This window comes from Meles meles, chromosome 18, assembly GCF_922984935.1.
Source record: "Meles meles chromosome 18, mMelMel3.1 paternal haplotype, whole genome shotgun sequence".
NCBI lineage: Eukaryota > Metazoa > Chordata > Mammalia > Carnivora > Mustelidae > Meles > Meles meles.
In genome coordinates, this window is record NC_060083.1 from 2,288,308 (window position 1) to 2,314,523 (window position 26,216).

General features: G+C 41.5%; 1 protein-coding gene across 1 annotated transcript in view; it reads right to left on the reverse strand.

The window, feature by feature from the left end:
* The window catches only part of NCOR1 (nuclear receptor corepressor 1), a 148,589-nt gene that overhangs the window by 65,014 nt on the left and 57,359 nt on the right, over positions 1 to 26,216 (reverse strand). The window contains 10 exon segments of the mRNA XM_045984665.1: positions 1,566 to 1,783; positions 5,866 to 5,990; positions 13,376 to 13,477; positions 14,147 to 14,201; positions 14,929 to 15,107; positions 16,777 to 16,867; positions 18,191 to 18,363; positions 20,752 to 20,818; positions 23,266 to 23,318; positions 23,876 to 23,932. Coding sequence (XP_045840621.1) covers positions 1,566 to 1,783; positions 5,866 to 5,990; positions 13,376 to 13,477; positions 14,147 to 14,201; positions 14,929 to 15,107; positions 16,777 to 16,867; positions 18,191 to 18,363; positions 20,752 to 20,818; positions 23,266 to 23,318; positions 23,876 to 23,932 — 1,120 coding nt within the window.

The following is a 26,216-nucleotide window of genomic DNA, read 5'->3' on the forward strand; positions in this document are numbered from 1 at the left end:
AAAGTCTCTTCCACAAATGGTGTTGGGAAAACCAGACAGCAACATACAAAAGAATTAAACTTGACCACTTTCTTACACCATACATAAAAATAAATTCAAAAATGGATTAAAGACCTAAATGTGAGACCTGAAAGCATAGAAATCCTAGAAAAGAGCACCGGAAGTCATTTCTCTGACACTGGCCATAGCAACATTTTCCTAGCTAGGTCCCCTGAGGCAAGGGAAACAAAAAGCAAAGATAAACTATTGGGACTACATCAAAATAAAAAGCTTCCAGGGCAGGTGTGTGGCTCAGTCAGTTAAGTGTCTGACTCTTGATTTTGGCTCACTCATGATCTCAGGGCTGTGAGACAGAGCCCTGAGTAAGGTTCCGTGCTGGGTGTGGCGCCTGCTTGGGATTCTTTTTCTTTTCCTCCCCCTCCCTCTCTAGAAAAAACCAAATTAAATAAAATTTTAAAATAAAAAAAATACAATAAAAAGCTTCTGCACAGCAAAGGAAACAACAAAACTAAAAGGTAACCAAAAAATGGGAGAGGGTATTTCCAAATGACGTATCTGATAAAAGGTTAGTATCCAAACTATATAAAGAACTTATAAAACTCAACACCCGCAGAACAAATAATCCAATTAACAAAAGGGCAGAAGACATGAATGGACATTTCTCCAAAGACATCCAGATGGCCACAAGACCCATGAAAAGATGCTCAGCATCATTCATCATCACCTCACAGCTGTCACAATAGCTAACATCAACAATACAAGAAACAACAGGTGTTGGAGAGGATGCGGAGAAAAAGGAACCCTCTTGCGCTGCCGGTGGGAATGCAAACTAGTGAGGCCACTGTGGAAAACGGTGTGGAGGTTCCTCAAAATTAATAATACAACTCTGTTTGTATGATCCAGCTACTGCGTATTTACCCAAAGAATACAGAAACACGAATTCAAAGTGATACATGCATCCCTACGTTTATAGGAGCCTTAGTCACAACAGCCAAGACGTGGAAGCAGCCCAACTATCAAGTGATGAATGGATAAAGATGACGTAGTATATATATATATCTCTCTATAACACTAACACACACACACACACACACACACACACACACACACACACACCATGGAGTATTATACAGCCATTAAAGAAGGAAATCTTGCCCTTTGCAATGACATGGATAGAGCTAGAAATCATAATCCTAAAAACAGTCAGACAAAGACAAACACCGTATGATCTCACTCGCATGTGCAATTTCACAAACAAAGCAAATAAGCAAAGGGGGGAAAAAGGAGAAACAAAGCAAGAAACAGACTCTGAACCATAGAGAACGAACTGGAGGTCACCAGAGAGGAGGCAGATGAGTGAAAAAGGTGATGGGGATTGAGGGGGACACTTGTCATGATGAACACTAGGTGATTAAAATAAAACCTTAAAAAAAGTGTTTTTAAAGGCCAGACTTTCAGATTATTTCTAGTTCATCCGTACCCAAGGACCTTCCTGCTCTACCCTGGCAGTGCAAGGGAACCCTGCACAAAATCACGACCTGTTCACTCCCGTCTCGCGCACTCACCGGGCTCTGGTGGCGGTGGCAGAGGCGGCGGGGGCTCTTCGGTGGCCGCGGCGGCCGCAGCACTGGCCGCCGCCGCTTCGTTGGTCATGGACCTGGTGATGCGGCCCTTTCTGCGGCCCTGACTGTTGGCGGTCTTTCGTCCCCGGGGGGTGGCCTGCTCTCTCTCCTCCGTTTCTTCTGCTGTACCTTCCGTCTTGTCCTTTTCCTTAGTATTTTCTCTGGCAACAGAAGCCGATGAAAAGCTTGTGTGATTTAGAAGGATACGTGCGTCTAAGAAGGCTGTGGCTTAGAATTTTTGTAATATAAATGAAATAAGACTATCCAGTCTCTCAGTTACTGAAAACGAAATTTATGAAAGATGCTGTCATGCCCCCAATTCTGAAGGGTTCTGACTGGCTCAAATGAAGATATTCACAAAGGTCTGTTTTATTCATTAATGGACTCAAATTTTAAACACATTCAAGTCACCTTATTATGTACGACAAGACCCTACGAGGAAGTAATGGATGGGCGCGGAACAGCCCCTAGACCCGCAACTCCAGGCAGTGGGGTACACCAAAAAAGCAGGAGTCCTGGAGTTCTTGCTTTGGCTCCAAGGTAAGTTTTCTCCTCTGTGAAATGAAGAGGCTGAGACAGACACCTTGTCTGCAGGAGTAGTCTACGGTACTGCTTCATCAAACCAGCCTCAGTATTCTCCACCAGCTCCGACACTAACTATGTGCAAACAGGCCAGTGTGGCCCAGGCGTTATAACGGAGAACAGTCTGGAGCCAGGCTGCCCAGGCTGGTACCAGAGCTGTGTGATTTACCAGCCATGCGACCTGGACAGGCGACCTCCCCTCCACAGGCCTGTCTTTTGCTCATCTGTAAGTGAGGATGACAACCATATGTTTCACAGAGCTGCTGCAACGATTGAAAGAGTTCATTTATATAAAATGCTCGGTTTTATACAAAATGCTCAGAATTGTGCCTAGAACACAGCAAGCATCACATGTGTCTAGTGGTATCTGGGCTGACCTTCCCTCAGCCACTTAGGAGAAACGTGATCAATAAATACAGGGTTCTCACTATTAGACACCAGAAGATTATTCTCCATACTGCGTACGTACCTCCCAGGGTTGTTAGATTTAAAAACAAGGTCCCTAACGTACATTTCGGCAAATGAATGGATAGGTGCCAATACTCAGAGACTCAAAAGCTCTCGCTTAATGGGAGGTGTTGATTTTTTTTTTCAAATTTTATGTACTTCAAAGACCTGTTGAAGCTTACCGAGCTTACCCCAATAAAAAAAAAATTCTTCCAGAATCTTCCCCCTTCATCCTGAACTGCCCTCAAAGTTACTCTGCAACCCTCCTTCTCCACTTCTTTATTCCCTTAGCAATGTGGCTACTACTACCGACTCATCTCAGAGACATTCTGTCAAGAGTCTCCAGTGACGTACCAACTGCAAATTCAGATGACCTTTTCTCAATTCTTGCTGCACTGATATTCCTGCTGCAGCCGACCCTAAGGACAATTCTTTTTACATCCTTCCCAACTTAACTTTCAGGACTTCATGCTTCCTGATATCCCTGCTGCTATTCCGGCTCTCCCTCTGCGGGCTGCCTTCTTCCTCTCCCCTTTCACATTCACACTTCCCAAGGCTCACCTTGGCCTTAAAACTCTGCCAAGTTACCCCTTTCGCACCCATGCCACTGGGATGATTCCCCATCTGTATCTTTAGACTCACCTCAAGTCTACTAATCTCCTAAGATCCAGACTTGTCTTCCCAAATACCAGCTGGGAATTCCTATCAATATACCCGGATTCCTCATCAATACAAACTCAACATGCCCAAGACCATGCTGTCACCACTCTGCCTCTTGCTCCCCGCCGTGCTCTCATCACTCATTGTTAACGGTACCACCGTGATCACATTCGTTCACAGTTACAGATCTGGCATCATCTTTAGCTTCTTCTCATTTTCTCTGCCTCCTTCATGTCACCTCATGTCAAGGTTTGGTTATTTTGTCTCAGTAACCGTGCTCCCACTGATTCCACCATCTTGATTTCTACTATCACTGTTTTTGGGTTTTTTTTTAAGATTTTATTTATTTATGTGACCGAGAGAGATCACAAGTAGGCAAAGAGGCAGGCAGAGGGGGAGCGGGGAGCAGGATCCCTGCCGAGCAGAGAGCCCGATGTGGGGCTTGATCCTAGGACTCTGAGATCATGACCTGAGCCGAAGGCAGAGGCTTAACCCACTGAGCCACTCAGGCGCCCCTACTATCATTGTTCTTATTCAGTGCCTTGATACTCCACTCCCTGACTTGCATCTCCAGTCCATCCATTCTCTGCTGCCTGTAGGTCAAGTATTCTACCAGAATAGCTTTGGCAAGAAACCATTCCATCCAAGGGCACGTGGGTGGCTCAGTCGGTTAAGGCTCTGACTCCTGATTTCAGCTCAGGTCATGATCTTGGGGTTCTGACATCAAGCCCCAAACATCAGGCTCCGTGCTCAGCACAATCTGCTTGAGATTCTCTCCGTCTCTCTGCCTCTCCCCCTACTCACGCATGCTTGCGCAGGCTCTCTAAAAAATCAATCAATCAATCTTGAAACAAAGAGAAAGAAACCATTCCATCCACTCAAACAACGCACAGCACAGACTATTTTAGCTTCATTAAGGTTTTACTTAATCTAACCGCAATCCACCTTCCATTATTCTTCCTCGGCCACCCTCTGTCCCAGTCTAGTAAGGCCACTATCTGCCATTTCTCAGGGCAGCACATCTCTTCGTGCTGTTCCTTTTGCTGTCTCCGCATTCACCAGTAGCTCCCGCATGAAGTCCTCCACACCACTCAGACGGAAGTATCCATGAACCTCTTTTCGGTCTACCAACATCCTTTCCTGGTTCTGCTCATTTCTTCCAGGCTTTCTTCTTTATCGGGAATAGTCGTTGCGTCTTGCCTAGCTTTCCTCTGCTAGACGAGAAACTACCTGGGAACAGTACGTATCATGTATGTCCTTTTGCAACCTCCGTAAGAGCTGGTCCACATCACTAATAAATGAATGCTTGTTAAGAGAGTTTAGGGAAAAAGTGAAAGCCAAGATATGGCAGTTCCATATGAGCAGATCCAATGACCATGTGGGAATATAAATGTTTTCCCTAAAAACTTAAAAAAAAAACTGTTTTCAACAGTTCTCTCCCTCAAGTATAAGATTAGAATGGCAATGGTAGGGTATCCAACTCTTTAACAACCACACCAAGTGATTCAGGCTATCGTTGCCACAAAACCAAAGAAACCTTCAGTATTTCCAAGGGGATTCCAGAAATAACACTACCTTTTGAAAAGAACGAACTACCGATACGTGCGACAACTTGCATGGGTGTCAACATCATTATGCTAAGGGAAAGAAGCCACGCACAGAAGACTACATACCGCATAAATCCATTTATATGAAATTACAGAAAAGGCAAAACAGATGAGCAGTCTTCAGAGGGGGACAGGGAAGGCAGGGGAGTGGGGGGGGTCAAGCTATGGCAAAGGAGCATGTGGGAATTTTCTGGAGTGATGGAAACACGATGTCAAAACTGTGTCAAGAGTCACAGCAGTGCATATATTTGTCCAAATACATTCAATACATACCTAAAATTGGTGCATTTTACTCTGGGTAAATAATGCCTCAAAAGCACTGATCTTTGGCAAAAAAAAAAACCCATCAACTGAGCCACTAACCCCCCCACGCCACTGCACCCCAATATGTACACAAGGCATCAACAAGAGCTGTCTCTGAGCGGCAGAATCCCAGGCTGATTTTGTTAAGTATTTTGCTGTCTTTTCCTGATTTTCTATAGTAAAAAAGAATTACTTTTATAACCAGGCAAACAGCAAGAGAACCACAAACAAACCAGGAACCACACTTTATACAATAAATAAAACCTGTGAAACTGTAATATAAGGTATTACAGAAAAGAAAACCATTTATCAGCATTTTTACATGAGTGTTAAGTATCAAAGGTGGGGAAAAAAAAGATCCTGAAGTACCTTTCAAGTCAAAAATTAAATTATATTCAATGTATCTCAGTGATGAATGTACATTACTATAGTTCATCCCTTCTGAAAATTATGTCTAATGTCTGGCAAATAAGTCCATTAAGCCAAAAGTTGCGTTTACCAGAATATCCTGTTAATTATGTCAAAGCACATTAGATAACCAAAGCACACATCTAATTCATTTGTTTATCTAAAATTTTTACCTTCAAGATAGTCAACAGGTCCATGATTTTAAAATAAAACTAATATCTAATCATTTAACTCACTTGGAGTCCTCCTTTTCCTCTTTTTCTTCTTCATCTTTCTTTTCCTCTTCTTTTTTTTCTGTTTTTTCTGCTTTATCTTCTTCCTTTTCCTCTACTTTTTCTTCTTGTGAGGGTCGGGCAATTTGCTGCTAGAATGAATCATCATTTGTCAAATTCAACATTAAAAGAAGTAACTCAAATTGTGATGACAAATTACAATAAATATCTTTGCACAAAAATTTATAAGCAATTAACTTATTGATCACTTACAATGTAATTAGGGGTAACATATTAAAAATTAGTCTAACACTCTTTAATATATTCCATAGGTACTGCGCGCACGCGCGCGCACACACACGTTCCTAGTGTCTGGACCCATCAGAGAGGCAAGAGTGTTAAGATTCCACTTAGAAACCTGAAGTCTGAGGTTGGTTCTCTCTGTTTCTGTAAACTCCCACATCTAATCTGTCACTCAAGCGTTTCAATTCTACCTTAAAATTTGATAACCTACAATTTATCAAACCCTTCCCCGAGTATTAGATACCTAATATACTCCCAACCTTTTCATCACTATGGATGATACAACAAGAAACCTTCCTGCTTTTAGTCTTCTGCGCGAACACTCACTTGACGGAATAGTAGAATGGCTACGGTCATCACCAAGACTAGAGTAATTTGCAAAAACAGTAAAGGAGATAACAGAGTGAAAAGAAGTAAAACACTCAAATATTTCTAAGCTAGAATTACAACTCTAAAATTAACAATATGAACAAAGACAAAAAGAGAATACGATTATAGGACCCTTTTATCTTTGTTAAAATTGGGATTCTACAGGAAAACAAGTGAAATCAAGTCTGTGCCAGTATTATGTTTATTCAATGCAGAAATCAAGACCATCTAAGATGGAACTGCCCCTCAGCGTTGGCGCACACAGCCCCCCGTCCGTGTGTACATCTTCCAACCCCCCACCTTTCTCCTACACCGGTTGCTGCTCTCGACTCACTCACACACACCCAGCATCTCACGTCTTTGCCTGGAACACTCTTTCCACCCCTCCTTGCCTAGTAAACTCCTACACAGCCTCTGAAATTCAGTTCAAAAGGCTAGATCCTGTGAGACATTTCTTGATTTCCACAGAGAAGCTCCAGACCCTGTCTCCCTACCTTGCCACCTGCATGGCCCACACCTGCCTGCGGCACTCGCACAGGGTGGTGCGTCCCTGGGTTAGTTACCAGGGTCTGTCTGGCTCCCTGCGTTACGATCTCCTCAAGGACAAGGACCCAGTCTTACTCCTCTAAGTATCCGAAGTTCCTAGGAGACAACTGGACCACAGAAGCCTCTGCGTGTGCCGGATACAGCCAGATCCAAGTTCCTTTATCCCGCTTCTCTGAAGAGTTTTTCCCTCCCACCTCAATCTTTTATTCTGACCCGGCCAATGTCAATCTTGCCTCCTAATAAATGCCTGTCCTCTTACCTGTTCTGTCACCAGACAACACGAAGTACTCATTGATTCAAGGTAAAATTTCCCTTAATTCTTAATACCATCTCAAAGTCCTTCACCTACTGGCTAAATCTGGGTTTTTTCTTAAGATAACAAAGACCTTACTGGCCTCTCCAAGAGGTCCCGTATCATGCCTTCTTCAAGTCCACGAGGAAATAAATAAGAATCTGTATCCTTCTTGCCAACTTGCCAACTGCCACTTCCAGAATATTGCTGAACTGCAGTATTTTTAAAAATACCTCCTTTTTAAAAAATTTCACAGAATCTACCCATGATGCCTTTTTTCCCGTTTTGGTATTATGGATTGACTTCTCAGATACTCCTAAGAACACACAGATGATTTTATCACATGGCTCATTATGCCTTGCCATTATTCTTCCAACTTTTTTTTTTTAAAGATTTTCTATTTATTTATTTGACAGAGATCACACGTAGGCAGAGAGGCAGGCAGAGAGGCAGGCAGAGAGAAAGAGAGAGAGAGAGAGAGGAGGAAGCAGGCCCCCCGCCAAGCAGAGAGCCCGATGTGGGGCTCAATGGGGGATCAACCCTGGGATCATGACCTGAGCCGAAGGCAGAGGCTTTAACCCACTGAGCCACCCAGGCGCCCCTATTCTTCCAACTTTAAAATGTACCTCAATGCTTTTTCTAGCTATGTAATATCCTACAACTGAAATACTCTGGAGATCATGCTCATTAAACTCTCCTAAGGTGAAGTCACAACTGCCATCATTGGTGGGCACTGCTCTACCTCCAAGACCCTGAAATCAGAAAATCTCTGCAACCACCACTCATGCCCCACCTACCCCCCATTTTCATTGTTGCTGATCTTCTATTTGTCCCCATCATGACCCTTGGTCCCTTTATTCTGTGAAACTTCGCAGGCCATGAGGAAGAGCTCTATCTATCTTCCTCTCTGACCCCTCACTAAATTGTCTCAATACCATGGTTCCCTCACTTGCTTGATCTGACTTCCCCAATTTCTCACTCTGGTAATTGCCAGTTCCCTTGTCCTTTGAGTATTTGCTATTACTAGACAAAAATTTAAAAATCAGAAAAACTTTCAAACGAGTACTTTCCAACCATGACTGGGTCTGCTTTACAAATGGGAATGTTTTTCTCACCTTTGACGGACTCCCTAGGACACCATAGTGGTCACAAGATCGGTTCCAAATGCTAATAATCCCCAACCACTCACCTGCTACAAAAGCAGCGTCTGTTGGTCATTCTGACCAAACCGGATGGCACACTAGCGATAAACTCTGCCCTCTGCCTGGCGAGTCGGCTCTTGACCCAGAAAGCGGTTTATAGCCCTCAGAAATGACAGGGAGGTACCAGCTCGGCAGAAGAGGAGTAAAGAGGTTCACTGTTCTCTTAGACTTGGATGATACCTATAACTTGCTTCCTTTATACGTTTCTATTTCTAATGCCAACCAGTGTTCTGAAGAAACTAAGGATCCCACCCGTTCCCTGCTGTCTAAGATGCAGCCAGCAGCTGACTTTACTCCCCCTTCCCTAGTGTGAGGGACCGAGAAGCAAGGTAGCACCAGTTTCAACCAGGCAATGGGAAGACGGGGGCAGGATGTCTTCCGAAGCACAACCCCCAATTCTGCAGAAGGTGTGGGCACGATCCCAAGAAAGCGGCGGAGCTGCTGGACAGTCTGTGCAAGTGGGTGACGGCCGCACAGCACAACCCCGTCAAAGCAGATCCGTCCGCACTGACCAGGCAGCAGGGGGTGGAGAGGGAGAGCCGGGCGGGCCGGAGTGTGCAACGGGCATCTGTCTCCCTTCGGCTGACGGACACTGAGAGCCAGCGCCACGCCTGCTCCCGGTGGTAAAGAGCCCAAGGAGTAACCTCCGATGTTCACAGGAAGTGATCGCAACTACTTCTGTTTCATGCAAATCTGTAAAGGGAAGTGCCAAACCCCATGCTCTGGGATAGAGGTTCCAAGTCACAGCCCTCGCGCCCTTTCGCAGGGGGGCTGGAGGACAAGTCCACAGTGTCAAAAGCAAAGTCATCCGAAGGTCCCCTGACAGACAAGGCATCCCGACAGTTTCCCGTCCAGGTTTCTCCCTCGTTAAGCCTAGTACTTTTTGGTCTATTAAAAAAGGTTTTATTTTGTTAGGGAGGATCTCGCAACACGAAACCTGTCTGCCACACAACAAACTGTGTGCTGTAAATGTGAGAGGACATTAGAAAACAAATCAAAATCCAAACTGGGAAAAAAAAAAAGTTTTATGTATTTTTTTTTAATATTTTATTTATTTGACAGAGAGAGAGGTCACAAGTAGGCAGAGAGGCAGGCAGAGAGAGAGGGAGAAACAGGCTCCCCTCTGAGCAGAGAGCCCGATGTGGGGCTCGATCCCAGGACCCTGAGATCATGACCTGAGCCGAAGGCAGAGACTTAAACCACTGAGCCACCCAGGTGCCACTTATGTATTTTTTTTTTTTAAGAAATCTTTTCATTTATTTATTTGACAGAGAGAGTGCACAGGCAGGGGGAGCAGCAGAGGGAGAAGCAGACTCCCGGCTAAGCAAGAAGCCGGATGCTCCATCTGGACTCCATCCCAGGGCCGTGGGATCATGACCCCAGCTGAAGGCAGACGCCCAACTGACTGAGCTACCCAGGTACCCTGTTTTATGCACTTTATAACGATAAATGAAGAACAAGGAAATTTCAACAGACTCCTCTATAGCAAGATCAAGAGCCAGTTTATGCTGAGATTTATTCTACTATATCTGACTGAATACCTAAGACTTATATATACCCTATGTGTGTTTATTAACATGTTCGAGTCTTCAGAAAACAGATAAACGACTTCCCACTCAGTAGATGATGAAGTTGCCAAGAAATAAAATAACTAAATTTAAGAGCAAGCATCTAGAGAACTGAAAACATTCAAGAGACAGAAAGAATGAGGTCCTCCTTTAGCCACTGAAGTCTTTTTCTTAACATTTAATTTATTTGACAGAGACAGACAGAGAGCAAGCACGAGCAGGGTAAACAGAGGGAGAGAGAGAAGCAGGCTCCCTGCCGAGCAGAGAGCCTGATGCGAGGCTCAATTCCAGAACCCTGGGATCACAACCTGAGCCAAAGACAGACACTTAACTGACTGAGCTACCCACAGGCCCGTAACCATTGAGTTTTGTAAGTGTCTCAGTCAGTAAACAGAAAATATCTTATCAAAATATATTTAAGGGCGCCTGGGTGGCCCAGTGGGTTAAGTCTCTGCCTTCGGCTCAGGTCACGATCTCAGGGTCCTGGGATGGAGCCCGGCATCAGGCTCTCTGCTCTGAAGGGAGCCTGCTTCCTCTTCTCTCTCTCTCTGCCTACTGATGATCTCTCTGTCAAATAAATAAACAAAATTAAATATATATATATATATTTTTTTTTTTTTCTTTTTAAACTAATGCCTTTAAACCAGCCGAATTTGAAACTAGTTTCCTGAAGAGTAAAAGTTGTCAGTAACAGCGCACCATCGTGAAGGCAAGGAAGGCTACAGTCGCTCCCATCTGCGGAGCACTCCCGTTGTCCCCGATGGGACACTCCAGGGATGTCACACACAACTCGTTCTTACGTTAACCTCACCAATATTACTGCTTCCATGCTCACAGACGTGGAAACCAAGGCTCAGAAAGTGAAGGGACACATCTAGGATTACATGGATACAGAGAGGCAGAGCTTTTTGGGTCTAAAACTCTTTCTCTTACACCCAACTTTTTAAACCTGCCTAACTATTGTCTAACAATTCAGTCAGAAACTTTCCCAACTGCAAACATTACTACATTTACATAAGGATAAGCTTTCTCACTGTCTCTGGGGAATCGAAACCTGCTGACATATTTAAAGAGGGAGATGTTGTCAGAAGGAAGGAAGAGCACAGATTCTTGTGAAAGGTAATCAAGTATTAGGAAACGAAGAATGTGGCTTCTAAACAATGACTTGCTTGCAGCAGGCCACCAGCAGGTACCACAGTAATTCTAGCTACACAGTGAGAGACTTATTAGATGGGAGTTTCTGCTGGAAGGTAAGAAGAAACTCTTACCTCCAACAAATGTTACACACAGAATCAAATTACTACTTGGCTTGTTACTTATAATTCTAGATCACACAGAGTAACACTGAGGACTGGCTTCTGGCTTCTGACCTTTGATATATATTCACAGCTTCAACTAAAACTTAATAAAGAACCACACTCAGTCCCATCATGGCATACTACTAAGGTGAACTGTGAAATGGTTTCAACAGTACCTAACAGAATTCTGAGTTAAAACTTTTGCCAACGATAATGTCTGAACACGAGTCTAACAAAAATATGATTATCTGTCTCGTTCCCCTATGATTCTCAGATTAAACTCCCTTTCAGAGGAAATAATATGCAAGGTTCCCTATAGCAAAATACCAGGTTAAAAATCCAACCTCTCAAGCTTGGAATCTCTCTCGGCAAACAGCACACAACACAGTCCTGTGCTGAGTAACAATGACTTCCTATGCGTAAGAGGTCGGGAGGGGAGGACGGGTGAAGCAATCAAATAAAAACAGAAAAGATAAACTTCAGCAGAACTCTACAGAGTCTTAAAATAAATCTGCCCCAATCATTCCGGGATTACCTAGGGTAATTCACACTGATTCAAACTTGATTGGATAATAGAGCAGTAAAGTGACTTTCAAATTAGTTGAATCTCTATTATATACCAGGGTAAAATGAAGACACACCAATTTAAAAGTTCTTAACTTGTAACTAGATTCTTTAAAAAAAAAAAAAAAAGATATCTTTCTAAACTTTTTCCTATACAGCAAATTTTACATTCCCAACCCAGAGTTGCTCGTCACGGAGCTTCACAAGCATCCACAACATCAGTCCCATCAGCATCCAGACGCGCTCTTTACCTCCCTCCCCATCAGCCCTCCGCCCATCTATTCTCCTTTGTAGGCAAACCCTACAGACAAGGGCACACCTGTACTGCGACCACTCGCTCGCCTTCCACACCCCCTTCCGCTCACTGCAGTCTTATTTCTGGACCTCACCAATCCACTGAAAACGCACGCCCAGGACACCTCACCTTACTCAACCTCTAGCAGCATTTCATGCAGCCGGCTCATGAAATGCTCCCTGCACTTTGTCTGACCAGAAATACCGTTTCCAAAGAATACGTAATCACATCCTGTGAGGTACAGTATCCTGCAGGAAACAATGACCCCGGCAACACAAAAGGTCACGGCTACTGATAATGACAGCCCGGGGTCAGCCTGTATCTGGTGAGCGGGGTGGCCAAGGAAAGAAAGGGTGGCTGTGCGGGAAAAGCGGGAGGATTTACAAAGGCGGGTCAGCAGTCAGCAGCGGTGCAAGTTCACGCGCGCGATTCCAAGTCCCAAGATGAACCTGGGCAGGGAGAGCAGTGGCCATCACATCGCCCAGCAGCCGCACCGGTGAAGCACAAGGGAGCTGTGACAGCTGCTGATCAGGTATTTGGGGGAAAACAGTTTTTAAAGTACTGAACCGCGACTGTGAAAATGTACGCTCCACTGTATTAAACACGGTCTTCTAAGACCGAATGTTTTTCCAGAGTAAAAACTTTCTAAACTCCAGAAATGAAGTTATTCTGAAACAAAATGAGGCCCCCAGTATTTGGGTAAACTAGCCTCTACACTCACTACCACACTACATTGCTCTGTCCTTCTCACGGGTTCTACCTGCCCGGCTCCTCGGACAAAAGGACTGGTAAAGGGGTCCCATTCTCACATGATGGCTACTCACAGTGACAGGCACAATTTAGGTAACATGGAAGTACAGAACGTCTCTCGTTAGTTTTGTCATACTAGAAACTTACAGCACGGTCGCAATAGTTGATGCCATACATTAAATACGTATTAATTTCAAAATAATAACATGTTCATAACATCCGCATTATTTAATGAAATGTCAAGCCCTAAAATACACATGATTAAAGATAAGGCCCTGGTTATACCATTTTTTTCTCCCTGTCTCCACCCTGAAACACCTTCCACACAGCACAGCAATGAAACCCACCTGGTTTCTTCCTCTGCGCTTCCCGTAATTCCTTCTTACTAGGGCTTTATAATTCTCATTTTTCTTGGTTAAGTAGTAATATAAAACACAATCAGGAACACTCTATAAGGAAAATGAATTATTTTTGAGGAGCCAAAGAAGTAACTTTTTTTTAAAAATCAAGCAACACTTTCAAGGGAAACCTCTGGTATTCTCAAGGTCTAAATTAAAGAGCAACACATGGCCAGCATTTTAAGAGGGATATATATATATATATATATATATAAAATTTTAATGGACAATTTCAGTGGTCTTAATCCAAATTATGTAAAAGATATCAAGAACTGTCAGAGACATTCAAGCACCTCCTTATTAAGCAGTAAATAAATTCTCTTTCTTGTTGCATATATGCAAATATTCAAAATGTCTCTTTTTTAAAATATGTTGCTCAAAAACACTATATCCAATCCATTGTGGGGAAAAAATCAGGGAAAATCAGGGCTCTGATATTTTAATCAGAAATTCAATGAAAGTTCAAAAAGCATTGTGATCTATTTGTTTTTAGGGAACTACAGTATCAAGTAGTTTTTTGTTAACTGTGAAAATTAGACTGTGCTTATGGTTTGTTACATAATTATAAATATCACTATATTAGCCACCTGAGCATCTTTTCTGTATCAAGCCCTTTATAAAAATCAGTTCTCCGTAACTACCTCTGTGTATTAGAGCACAAAGTTTAAAGAAGCGAACATCACAAACCTATAAACATTCTCAATGTAAACCATTTCTTACCTTCCTTTCCAAGTACGATGCAATTAGCCCAAAGTTTTTTGGATGCTGGATAAACCTGAGTTTAAAAAAAAGGAAACAACAACAACACATACACACAAACATTTTAACAACTTAAGGGGGGGCAGTGCTCAGGAACAGAACTATAAGTACAGACTACTTCCCAATGACCCCTAACTGCCAGCCTGAGGAGCAACAGCAGAATCACTGGAGTTTTTCAAGGGCACAGATTCCTGGGCACGATCCACCGGGAACCAAGGATACTGGTCCACAGTAGAGCACAGAAATCTGTACTTTTAAAATGCACCCCCAGGTGACTGAGACACCACCCAAATTTGGATACCACGCTTAACCTGACTCCATAACCCCAGTTCTCCTATGTGACTGATGCTCCCATGTATAAACTTATGGGAAGGTCACAGCAAATCTATATTCTCTACCTTCCACAGTATTCATTCAGATGCCAAAAAGGGGCCAAAGTTTCGGGGAAATGGTTCAATTTACTGGTGAATGCCAGGGCGCCTGGGTGGCTCAGTGGGTTAAAGCCTCTGCTTTCGGCTCAGGTAATGATCCCAGGGTCCTGGGATGGAGCCCCGCATCGGGCTCTCTGCTCGGCAGGGAGTCTGTTTCCCCCTCTCTCTCTGCCTGTCTCCCTGCCTACTTGTGATCTCTGTCAAATAAAAAATAAAAATCTTAAAAAAAAAAAAATTTTACCGGTGAATGCCAAATACTTCTCAAGAATTTATGTAAACTTATATTAGAAAACAATTTAAAGTTTAAATTACTTGTCCTTAAAGATCTCCTTCTCGTGGTCAGTCCAAACATTCATAAACTGCCTATCTTTATAAACTTTCATAGGGTCTTCCATGAGGCCATTCATGTTAATGAACTTGACCCGTCTCTGCTCTGCATCAAACATCATAGGCGGGATCACAGAGAGCTGCCGCATTTGTTTCTCATTATTCTGCGAAAGAAAGTAAACATAGTTTACAGAGAATAAAATTTAAAGAGGGCTACAGCTATCCTAACATACGCCAGAAAAACCACATGTGTAGTTCCACGTGACAACAGCAGCACGTACCGTAACATCTAACATGTGCTAATTACTCATGTATCTAATAAATACTCATTAAATGAATCATATAAGCAGAGGATATACGTTAGGTTTGTATATTCTACTACAATTTGAGAAGAGTTCTTTACTTAAAAGAAATAGATACTTCAGAAAGTAACATTTTAGACCTAAAGGACACAAAGAAATGCCAAGTTCACTGAAGTAAGGATCTTATGAAACACTTAATTACATTAACACAGTGTCATTTTTAAAAGTCTTGACATCATTTCAGAGTATAAATCTCAATGTCATTTGGGAGACCAATGCATAGAAAAAAAAATAAACAGGCACCCAAATCTTAAGGACAGTGATTTTAAATTAAACTCAATGTTTTAAATGCTTCTTGCTAATCTTACATAATCTTTTCACTGAAAATTGAAGACTATTATCCTTAAAATTTCAACTAAAGCTTTGTTACATCTCTATAGTCGGTTTTTCCCCGAACTGTAATCTAATAAGTTCACAAGCACACATTTCTATGAAAAAACTCACCAAAATTACAGGTTTTGACCTCAATACAAAGCGAGGTTTTTTCCTAAAACTTTTCCTCACAGAAGTGGATACTGCCTTACGGTCAAGTCCTTACAGAGTGTCAAATTTTATGGGGTACTCTCAGTCGGTCTGAGCACCAAAGCATGATGTGGGGCAGACACCTGAGCCTGAGTCACCTCGACTTGTCCTAGTTTTGGGTGCTTACAGATCTGCCCTGATGGAACCAGTGGAAAAGCAAGCAAAAAAATTTAACACAGATTTAGTCATCACTGCAGGGATTATGACCACAAGTTTTTTGTTCTTTGTTTGTTTATGACAAGTTTTAAAATATAGAGCAATTCACTAATTGTCTCTGACCAGTACTTAAGGAGACCACCACATTCAAGTAAGCAAGACCTTCAGAATTCAGAGACGAGATTGTCCGGGGTGGTGTTATTTATTTATCTATTTTTTAAACTGAAGCATAGTTGACAGCAGAGAGGAGGCTTATAAAACACCAACCAGCATGTCACGTCAAAACCAGAGCAACAGACTAAACAGGAGGCAGCTTTTGGACTAACCTCTAGAGACAGTTTGAACACGGCTCCAAAGACTGATGACAGGGACTGAAATTTCTCCTTACTCCGTAGGGCTTTATCAATGCCTTATCATCTCTGTCTCCCAGGCTTCTGTGGCTGGAGGGCACACTTTGGGGAACCCACCAGCACCTCAGGTCCACTTCAGATGAATCTCTCTGGGCAGTCTGCTCCTACACATCCCTGCCACTGACACCCTGACTCGGGTCTTGTTTTCATGTTAACAGTCCCCTCACCCCTCCTCCAGGCCTCCCTGCTGCCAAAGACATCTATGTAAGATCACAGGACTGCCTGGTGTAAAACTTCCAGTGGTTGGCCGCTCTCCGGAACAGTCCAAACTCTATAAACGTTCCCTCGTTTACGTACAAATAAGCCCTTAGTTCCTGGGGTCTGAGGCTAAAATGCCTGAATAATCAATGAATTAAAAAAACTAAGTCCATTAATTTCCTTACCTCCTGCTCAGAGAGCCCATCAATAATTTCAGAAATCTCATGCTCACTCCTAGCAATGGTGGCTGAAAGACCAGCTCCCCTCTGCCCAACTCTAAATATAAGAAAGAAATTATAAATATATTTAAAGGCCATTTATAAAGGAGACACCAATTAAGTTACTTTTATATGCATTACTCCTCTGAATGGGACTTGTTTTAACCAACTAGAAGTCAGAGAACTAATGCTACTGAGACACCACTTTTAAGTACTATGCCTGCATATTAGGATTCTATAGAAGAATGATTAAAACATTGAAATTAAGGGGCGCCTGGGTGGCTCAGTGTGTTAAAGCCTCTGCCTTCGGCTCAGGTCATGATCCCAGGGTCCTGGGATGGAGCCCCACATCAGGCTCTCTGCTCAGCAGGGAGCCTGCTTCCCTCCTCTCTCTCTGCCTGCCTCTCTGTCAAATAAATAAACAAAAATCTTTAAAAAAAAAATACTGAGAGTAAAATTTAAAGGTTACATGTCCAAGTTCAAATGGTAGAACAACCTATGGGAAACTTCCGGAAAACCACGGGTATTGGTGACATTTGCATTTCAAATAGCAGTCTTTGCCTTCCAGAGTAGAGGAGCAGACTTAGAAAAATACATCAAGTATTTTTTACAGGTGGGGGGAAAGAAAACAACCATCATCCCTCATAAAAACTTAATCCTGATTAAAGATTTAAAGTTTATATATACTCTTACAAGAAATAGTGGAGAAGAAACCTAGAGCTTTTAATTTTACAAAATACTTGCTCTCTAAAGTAGAAACAAATCAGAAACTGTCAACCAATATCAAAGAATTTCTTAATTAGCCATCTATATAATACTCTTTGGTCATGTTGGCAGGTAATGAAGAACTAAGAAATATTCAAGTCTATTCGTTTTAACTGTCATTTCTAAAGGAATAGGTATTTTCTTTTTCTTTTTAAAATATTTTATTTATTTATTTGAGAGAGAGTATAAGCGAGGAGAAGGTCAGAGAGAGAAGCAGACTCCCCGTGGAGCTGGGAGCCCGATGCGGGACTCGATCCCGGGACTCCAGGATCATGACCTGAGCTGAAGGCAGTCGCTTAACCAACTGAGCCACCCAGGCACCCAGGATAGGTATTTTCAAGAACAGAAGAATTACTTTCAAAATATTCACTTAAATTTAGATTGAACAGCATTATTAAGAATAAAAAACAAATATTAAATTCACCAAGATGTAATCTTTGCTAGCTGATAATGAAATTTTATATTCAAAATGAAAGGTTCTTTATGAGCTTTCTTAAGATCAGATTCAGGTAACCATTAACACCGTGAGAGAGCAGGAATGGGACTCTGTCGGCGAAGAGAGAGCATAGCCATTAGCCAGGAGAAGAGCACAGCCATTAAACATCAAACTACTTACCTCTGAAATCTTTCTTGTTGTTCTCTCTGTTTTCGAATTTCTGGAAACTGCTTTTCATAGTACTCCCTTGTTTTGCTTTCTTTAGCTTTCCTCCGGGGGTTATTTTCTATTCTGTCCACTTTTTTCTCCCATGCCTCCATGAGCTGATCATAACGCTGGCAGATTTTTTGTTCCTATTAAATACCCGTAGCAAATTAATAATTAAACTAAACTCTATCATTCTGACAAACCTAATACTTTACAGTAAATGCTACTTCTTAAGGCTAAGTCAGAAGTACATTTGGCCTAGGACTCAACTGTGAATGAAACGTCCTTGATCTGAAAGACGAGAGAGAGAGAAGAGCCCTGTTTCCTACAAAGATCCGCATACAGAGCATTATTTTGGCTAGATTTGTTTAAGTTCATGTTAAGACTAACATAAATTATTTAATTAATAAGCTACTACTAGTAGCTGCCCAGCTATTTTATTATTTTCCTGATAACAATGTATGTCTTCATTGTCAAAAAAAAAAGGAAATAAGTGATAGAAACATGTGAATAGTTCATAATCCCAAACACCCAACGGCAATCATATTAACATTTCGGTGTTTTTCTTCCCATGCGTCAGAGAAAACACTCATGCTTTAACCGGTCCTCTACTGCTGGAGACTTGGATTACTTGAAGGCTTTTGCTATTATAAATAATGTTAGCTAATAAACATTTTTGACAGTCTGGAAAAAGCAGAAATTGGTTGTGCTTTATGATAAAAAGAAATGCAGTGAACTACATGAAACCAAGAGTTAATCCTTTGAGAGAAATGCGTAATGTATGATCTCGTTTTTTTCAATGGAGAGGCGAGAAGCCTCCATTAAGAGCACAGAACTGTGAACGTGTCAACAACACACGCACAGAAAAAGGTGTAGAAGGACTCATGAAGAACCTTTAACATCGGTCCCCTCCGGAAAGTGGCTCTAGAGAGGAGAGTGTTATCCTCCTCACGATCCGTGCCACCCCCAGACACTTGCCAATCATTCTTCTCGACTCCCAGGTATCTTCTGTGTCCTTCACTTTCTCCGTCTCTAGCTAGCTCCTCCGTCCAGGCCAACACCATCCCTCACCTACATCCAAGTAAGAACCTCCAAACTGGCTCCCAGGCCGCCTTTTGTCTCTCCCAGGCCTTCTTAATGGTGGGGCCAGAAGCAAACTCTTAAAATACAAACCTGAACGTTTCACTTCTCAGTTCAAACACTGAAAAGATGCCCTCGGGATCTAACCCAAAGTCTGGCAGGTGGACCGCCTGCGGGCGGACCGGCCCTCGTCCCCCAGCAACCTGCCACACTCCATCCACCTCCCAGACCTCCACTTCAGCGGCTCCCTGTGCCTGCACAGATTTCCAGAGCTTCTCGTTGTCCTGCAAACTTCCTTCTATGATTCAGACATGGAGCATTAGCTGTCCCTCCTGTATGCTCCCACAGCCATCCGTGTGTCCCTTCCCACAGTGGGGGTACGATACTGTAACTGCCTGTGACTCGTCTGTCCCCAGTCACACTGTATGCTTTAAGAGTTAAAACCACATGGCTATCTTGCTCACCTCTGCAGAACAATACAGGGACAGAGTAAACAGCCAATAAATATTTATTAAACAAATCAGTGAACACGTAAACGTTATAACTAAAGACTCTGTGAAGCATGAACACAAAGTCTATGCGCCTGTGTTTGCATCACCAGACAGTAAATTACTGCAATTATAACAAAATTACTGGATAGGAAAAAAAAATGCTTTAGTAGTTTCTGTTTTAATTTTTGTATGTTTCTTGCAAAAACAAAAACACACTAATTTAAGGACAGTGTCTGAAGGACCAGATTGGCAGATTACATTAGAAGTGATGTGTCAAGTAAAAGCCGCTGACTCTTGAGCTTTACAATTCATTAAACTGTCACGTCATTAACTATAAGGCACATGGCTTATTTTTCACGTGAATTAAGGAACATCATTTATTTGGTAAGCAACTGAATTTAAACGAATTAACAGTCTGTCTCAACTTAGTAGAAACATACTGTGAAAAGAAACATACTGGCGTTTTATTTTCTGTAACTTCATTTCCATGAACATTAGAACCACAAAACTTCTGGACTGCAGGTCATATAATAAATGTGAAAAAATATCTGAAGTTCAAAAAGGTGAACTTCAGCTGACCCAGTTCCTAATAAGAAAGAACAGTAATGTCCACTCAGCATGACTGTAACTTACCCACATTGGTCTGAGGGTTTAAGAGACTAAATGTTGATCATCCTACTTCTCTTTCATGTTCCCTTTTAACTACTCACCATTTTCTTTATTTTGGCTAGATGAAAATGTTATACACAGATGACCAAAGAAATTAATTTGATAATGATATTAAATGTCAATTGCTGCTAGAATTAGATTTATATTTAAGTCATCTCTATAGTTACTTCCTGAATCGGCAACCTTTTCTCAAACAGAATCAAGAACCATTCTCACTAACAAAGGGAAAGTGAATGCCTAAATGAGCATGAATGGGAAAGTTGTACAAATTTCAGTTAAAGGATAGGACCTCACCCTTTGTTTTCTTGCATGATTTCTTCTTTTAAAAAATAAAATGAGTTTTTTCCTCATCACCTGGTTTCTAGAAGAGAAAAATATGGTTGTATGACATTAAGAAGAAGCATAATTTAATAATGCACTTTTTTTTTTTTCAGAGACACTGAAAAACAAGCAGAGATCACTTGGGAATATCTGATGTGATCAAAGTTAATCTTATTTTTTTCACCCTGCAAAGTAAGACTTTTGCAATAATTAGGACTAAGATCCCTCTCACTCTACAGCAAGATTTTATACAAATAGTTCACTTTCAATTATTACACCCACGCATAAGGCCAATATTTTCAAGTTATAATTACAGTCAATGATTCTTCTTAAGAACTGTGGTGATGCAGACATCTCTGAGCACTCTTGGAGGAGGGGAGGTAGACCAGAAGGAAAGGCTTTTAAAGTTACCTCCCCACCTCACGTAAGGTGCCGACCTCCCTTCTACGAGAAGGTGCACCCACAGAGAAGAGAGGGGACGTGTGCTTTTACACAGATCTCCTTCCATCACAGAAATGACCCAGACCACTCTAAGAAGTCACGGAGGGCAATGTGACAAGACAGGAGGACTCCTCTTACATCTCAATGAACAGTCACACTTTTTAAATGTGAAGCACTGTGACCTTCAAGAACAATGACATGCAGGTTCAAATATAAATATTTATGCCCCACCTACTTCCAGAAAGGATTTCAAGCTGATTATTCAAATATAAATACAAAGCCAAGGCAAGTAGAAGTAATTTTTTGGATTATCTGCCACTCGGGACTGCCGTGACACTGGTCCCACTCAAACCAGCGTGGACCAGCGTGGACAGTCAGGAGCGGGCTATAGGGAAGTAGCCGAGACAGGAAAAGAATGATTAAACGGTGTCTTTGCTATTTCATACAAAGCAAATGACGGTGATGAGAAAAGAGCTACCACACGATTCATACGGATGCATGCAGCTGAGTAAATGATTCTTTCACAAGGTGACGTACAGTGGCAGCATTACCACATATCCGGTTTGCTCTAGCTTTAGTTACGTGCTACTCAAAAGCAAATGATAAGCAATAAGTATCATTTAAAATGTTTCCTAGGACTTAAGAAGTCAGCCAGTCAGTAGTAACCCACCCCAGGACAGTGTGCTAAGCACTGTAGTCGGGCAGTGTAGACAGCATGAAATAAATCAGACAGAGCTGCTCTCCGGCTAATATTAGGGGGAAAAGACAGAACACAAACATAACTGAAGCTTTGTGGGGGGAAAAAAAATCATTAAAAGTAGCCAACTAGATTTTATCTGCTATTCTCCCTTTAAAAAATGCTAAAACAGCTAAACAGTTCCAGAACAAGGTATATTTTTTATGAATTTTGCCTAAGCCTACTTCTAAGGGTTTTCAAGACCACAGTAGCACCTCACAGAAAAATTCTAAGTATATATGACTTTTATCACAAACCACTTATTTAACAAAAGTTAAACTTATTCAAATTTCGATTTTGTTCATGCATACTACATGCAAATTATATTTGCCACCAGTTCTGCAAAGTAGTCAACTATTGCACATACTCTCAGTAAGAAATTTTCTCAAAGAAAAAAAAATATGATATATAAATAGCAATCTGCTCATTATTAACGATACTAGTCAATAATTTAAATGTTCTGATTATTCTTAATAAAACATCAAGTAGAAATATCACATTTTTGTTACAAACTAATAATAATTCACCTGAATTCTCTCCAAGTATGATAATTAAAAAAAAAAAAAAAAAAAGACACCTATCTAGCTTCCTCTCTTACTTCCATCAGATCAAGAAATTAGATTTTCTTTTTACTTATTTTCTTATTCCAAACTCTGCATCCATAAAGGCCTGGTATCTAGGATGAGCAAGGCTAAGCAAACTACATTCTGAACAGTCTCCTCACCCATGTGAGGTGACCGAGCGCTTCCAAGGCACCAGGACGTTAAATGGCAGAAGGGTCTACAAATACCGTCATTAGCAAGAGTCATGGAAGGGATTTCCCTAGAATAGGTTTGGAATAATGACAAAATGATCCGTGGCACGTCTACTTTGCAATGGCAGATGTGGCTTGGTGGGGGACGGTGTCATCACTAGTCTTAAATGAAAAAGCTTCATTATCTTACTTCATCATGCGCCTTGCAGGTACTCCACTGAAAAAAAGACAAAACAGGAGGCAAAAAATTCAAGCCTCAAGGTAAGCCATTTCAATGTTAAGTATTCACCTTTTTTACTAGCAGATCATAAAACCAGCTAGTTTTATGCAATAATTTATTTCTTTTTTTTTTTTTTTTGGCCTCGGAAACTCAAAGCTGTTACCCCAACCCCCAAGAAGCCAGAGGAAGATAACATATAGTAAAACGACAGCAAATTACACAAATCTAAAACACACCTACACTATATTATAAAAATGTCAGCAGATAACATAAAACAATCTCTTTATAGAATATATGGTCTTTAACTGAAGAACTCCAAAGATGATAAGTACTTACGTCTTGATGTTCTCATGATACACCTTGGTATCCGATGGCTGGTTATAGAGTGGCTATAAAATAAATCAAATATTTAAATATACTACATTGTACACATGTCTATGAAAATATAAAGAAACAGTTTGTATTTTCATGTAAACCTAGGACTCCTAGATCCTCCCAATACCTATCCTCCCCAAACCTCCAGACTTCCAGGTTCCCTGAATAATTCTCCTTACCCCATCTCCTATTAATGGCACTCTCATAAAAATGTTTATAAATCCACGGTATCCCATGAGAAATACATTTGTTCAGGTTTTCAATTGCAGAAGCAAAGGAAGAACATGTGGCCCAAAGAGCTATTTCTGTCTTGCTTGTCCCGCTGCTACCTCGTAGGATTAAATGGCCTGCTCAGGCAAAAACACACTCAGGACAACACCTCTGCAGAGGTGACCAAGTTTGTGCCGCACTATTTTAAAGTTTAGCACAAATGTACTGCCCAGATCTCATTCCAAAGTAGACAGGTTGTATTCCATCTTATCCCCAGAAAAATGACTAAAAAAACAAAAAATAAAAAACAAACAAACAAAAAACCCAGCACTAGACATGAAAAAAGAAATTTCTTACTTACCAGTTCGACTTTTGGGCCAAGACCTTCAAATATTTTATGAGCCTCTTCTGCTTTTTTCTGCAGATAAAGACAGTGTTATACTGTGTAATTAAAACCTGTATTACCTAAGTGTGAAACCACTACCAATTTAATAACATTTACCTGAAAACTACTCTACAGTTGAACTTCCCTTATGTCCAAATACTCTTTTCATATGATAAGTTGAAATACTCAGTCTTCTGTTTTCACAGCTTCCTCACCAAATTAAGTCAAAACTTCACATTTGTACTGAAAGTAGTAACTGGGGCGCCTGGGTGGCTCAACTGGTTAAGCGACTGCCTTTGGCTCAGGGCATGGTCCCGGAGTCCTGGGACCAAGCCCCGCATCAGGCTCCCTGCTCTGCCTTTGCCCCTCACCATAATCTTGTGCTCTCTCACTCTTGCTCTCAAATAAGCAAATCAAATCTTTAAAGAAAAAAAAAGTAATCACTAAAAAATTGTGAAGTTCTTAACAGCAAATAGATATCAAGATTCTGGGGGGGGGGGGGTGGGAGGTTGAGGAACCAGGTGGTGGGTAATAGGGAGGGCACGTACTGCATGGAGCACTGGGTGTGGTGCAAAAACAATGAACACTGTTACGCTGAAAATAACCAAATAAAAAAAATAATAATTAAAAAAAAAAGATTCTAAGGAGAGGGAACACAGATTCACTATTAAAAATGAATCCCTCAGCAGTTCAAGTCATGTCTTTAATAAAAATTTAAGGGGCGCCTGGGCAGCTCAGCCGTTAAGCATCTGCCTTCCGCTCAGGTCATGATCTCGGGATCCTGGGATGGAGCCCCGCATCGGGCTCCCTACTCAGCGGGGAACCTGCTTTTCCCTCCCCGGCTTCCCCTGCTTGGGCTCCCTCTCTCACTGTGTCTCACTCTGTCAATAAACTAAAATTTTAAAAAGAAATTTAAAAACATAAAACACCATAAAGTTGCCAGTTTTTACCGTTGTAAGCCAAACTGATCTCTTGGAAGAAAAGCTTATAATGAACTCATATTCTAGTTACAAGAAAACTTGGGTAACAACTGAATAGAGGAAACAACTAGTTTGAATTTCTCCAGTGTTCAATAGTAAATAATGCTGAATTAAATATTTTTTACTGTCCATTTTCAAAAGTAAATTAATCTAAACCAATATGCTAACAGAAATCATCCTTTCAGAGACAAAATATAACAAATCAGAAGTTAAAGATGTTTAAACTGGAATTACAGGACTACCAAATGTGTCAGTGGTTCTTTTTTTTTTTTTTTTTTTAATATTTTATTTATTTATTTGACAGAGAGAAATCACAAGTAGGCAAAGAGGCAGGCAGAGACAGAGAGGAGGAAGCAGGTTCCCTGCCAAGCAGAGAGCCTGATGCGGGACTCAATTCTAGGACCCTGGGATCACGACCTGAGCCGGAGGCAGAGGCTTAACCCACTGAGCCACCCAGGCGCCCCTGTGTCAGTGGTTCGTAAGGCCCTCTTCCTCCCAACGCATTCCCGTTAGTAACAATGGCTTCCCATCTGCCCTGCCGACGAGCACCTCAATGCACTTGCTGCTGGGAAAGTCTCCAGAGCTTCTGATGCGACACACAACTGGGAATGGATATTAATCAGTAATCCCCGAGTGTAAAGAGAGATGTTCCCTTAAAATAAATAGTCTCCTTTCACCTCATTTGTCAACCAAAATCAATCCATCAAATATTTATTTAGTATACACTGTGTCGAAAGAACTAGGAAGCGTTTAAGAAGCACAAAATACTGTAAAGCACTTTCCAAACTCCAAGAAACTAACAAGGTTATTAAGATGAGAAATAAATGTAGCAAAAAAGTCAAATATAAAGCTACAAAAATCCATCAAGTCTGCAGAGCAGATCCTATTTCTATAGATCATTTGAAGGCAGGATGTGTCAACCTTGGCAGTTACCATTTTGGGCCCGATCCGTGTTCTGGGGACTGTCCCACGCACTGGGGGATACTTAGCTGTATCCCACTAGACGCCAGTAGCACTCCACCTCTCCTCCAAGTTACAACAATCAAAGAAAGTCTCCAGTTGAGAACAACGAACTCAAGAAGTCAAAACGGAATGATCATAAAATTCAAATTGATTAGCTACAGACATATATTAAATAACACATAAATAATATCATCATAGAGAATAAATTTGGGAATATCTAGTACCTACAATTAACTTCCTCCAGACCCAACACATAGCAGTTTTTTAATTTGTTTTCCATTTTTTATTTGGTTGTTTCTTTTCAGTGATCTCTACATGCAACCCCACGATCAAGACCCACACGCTCCACAGACTGAGCCACCAAGCACCCCTTA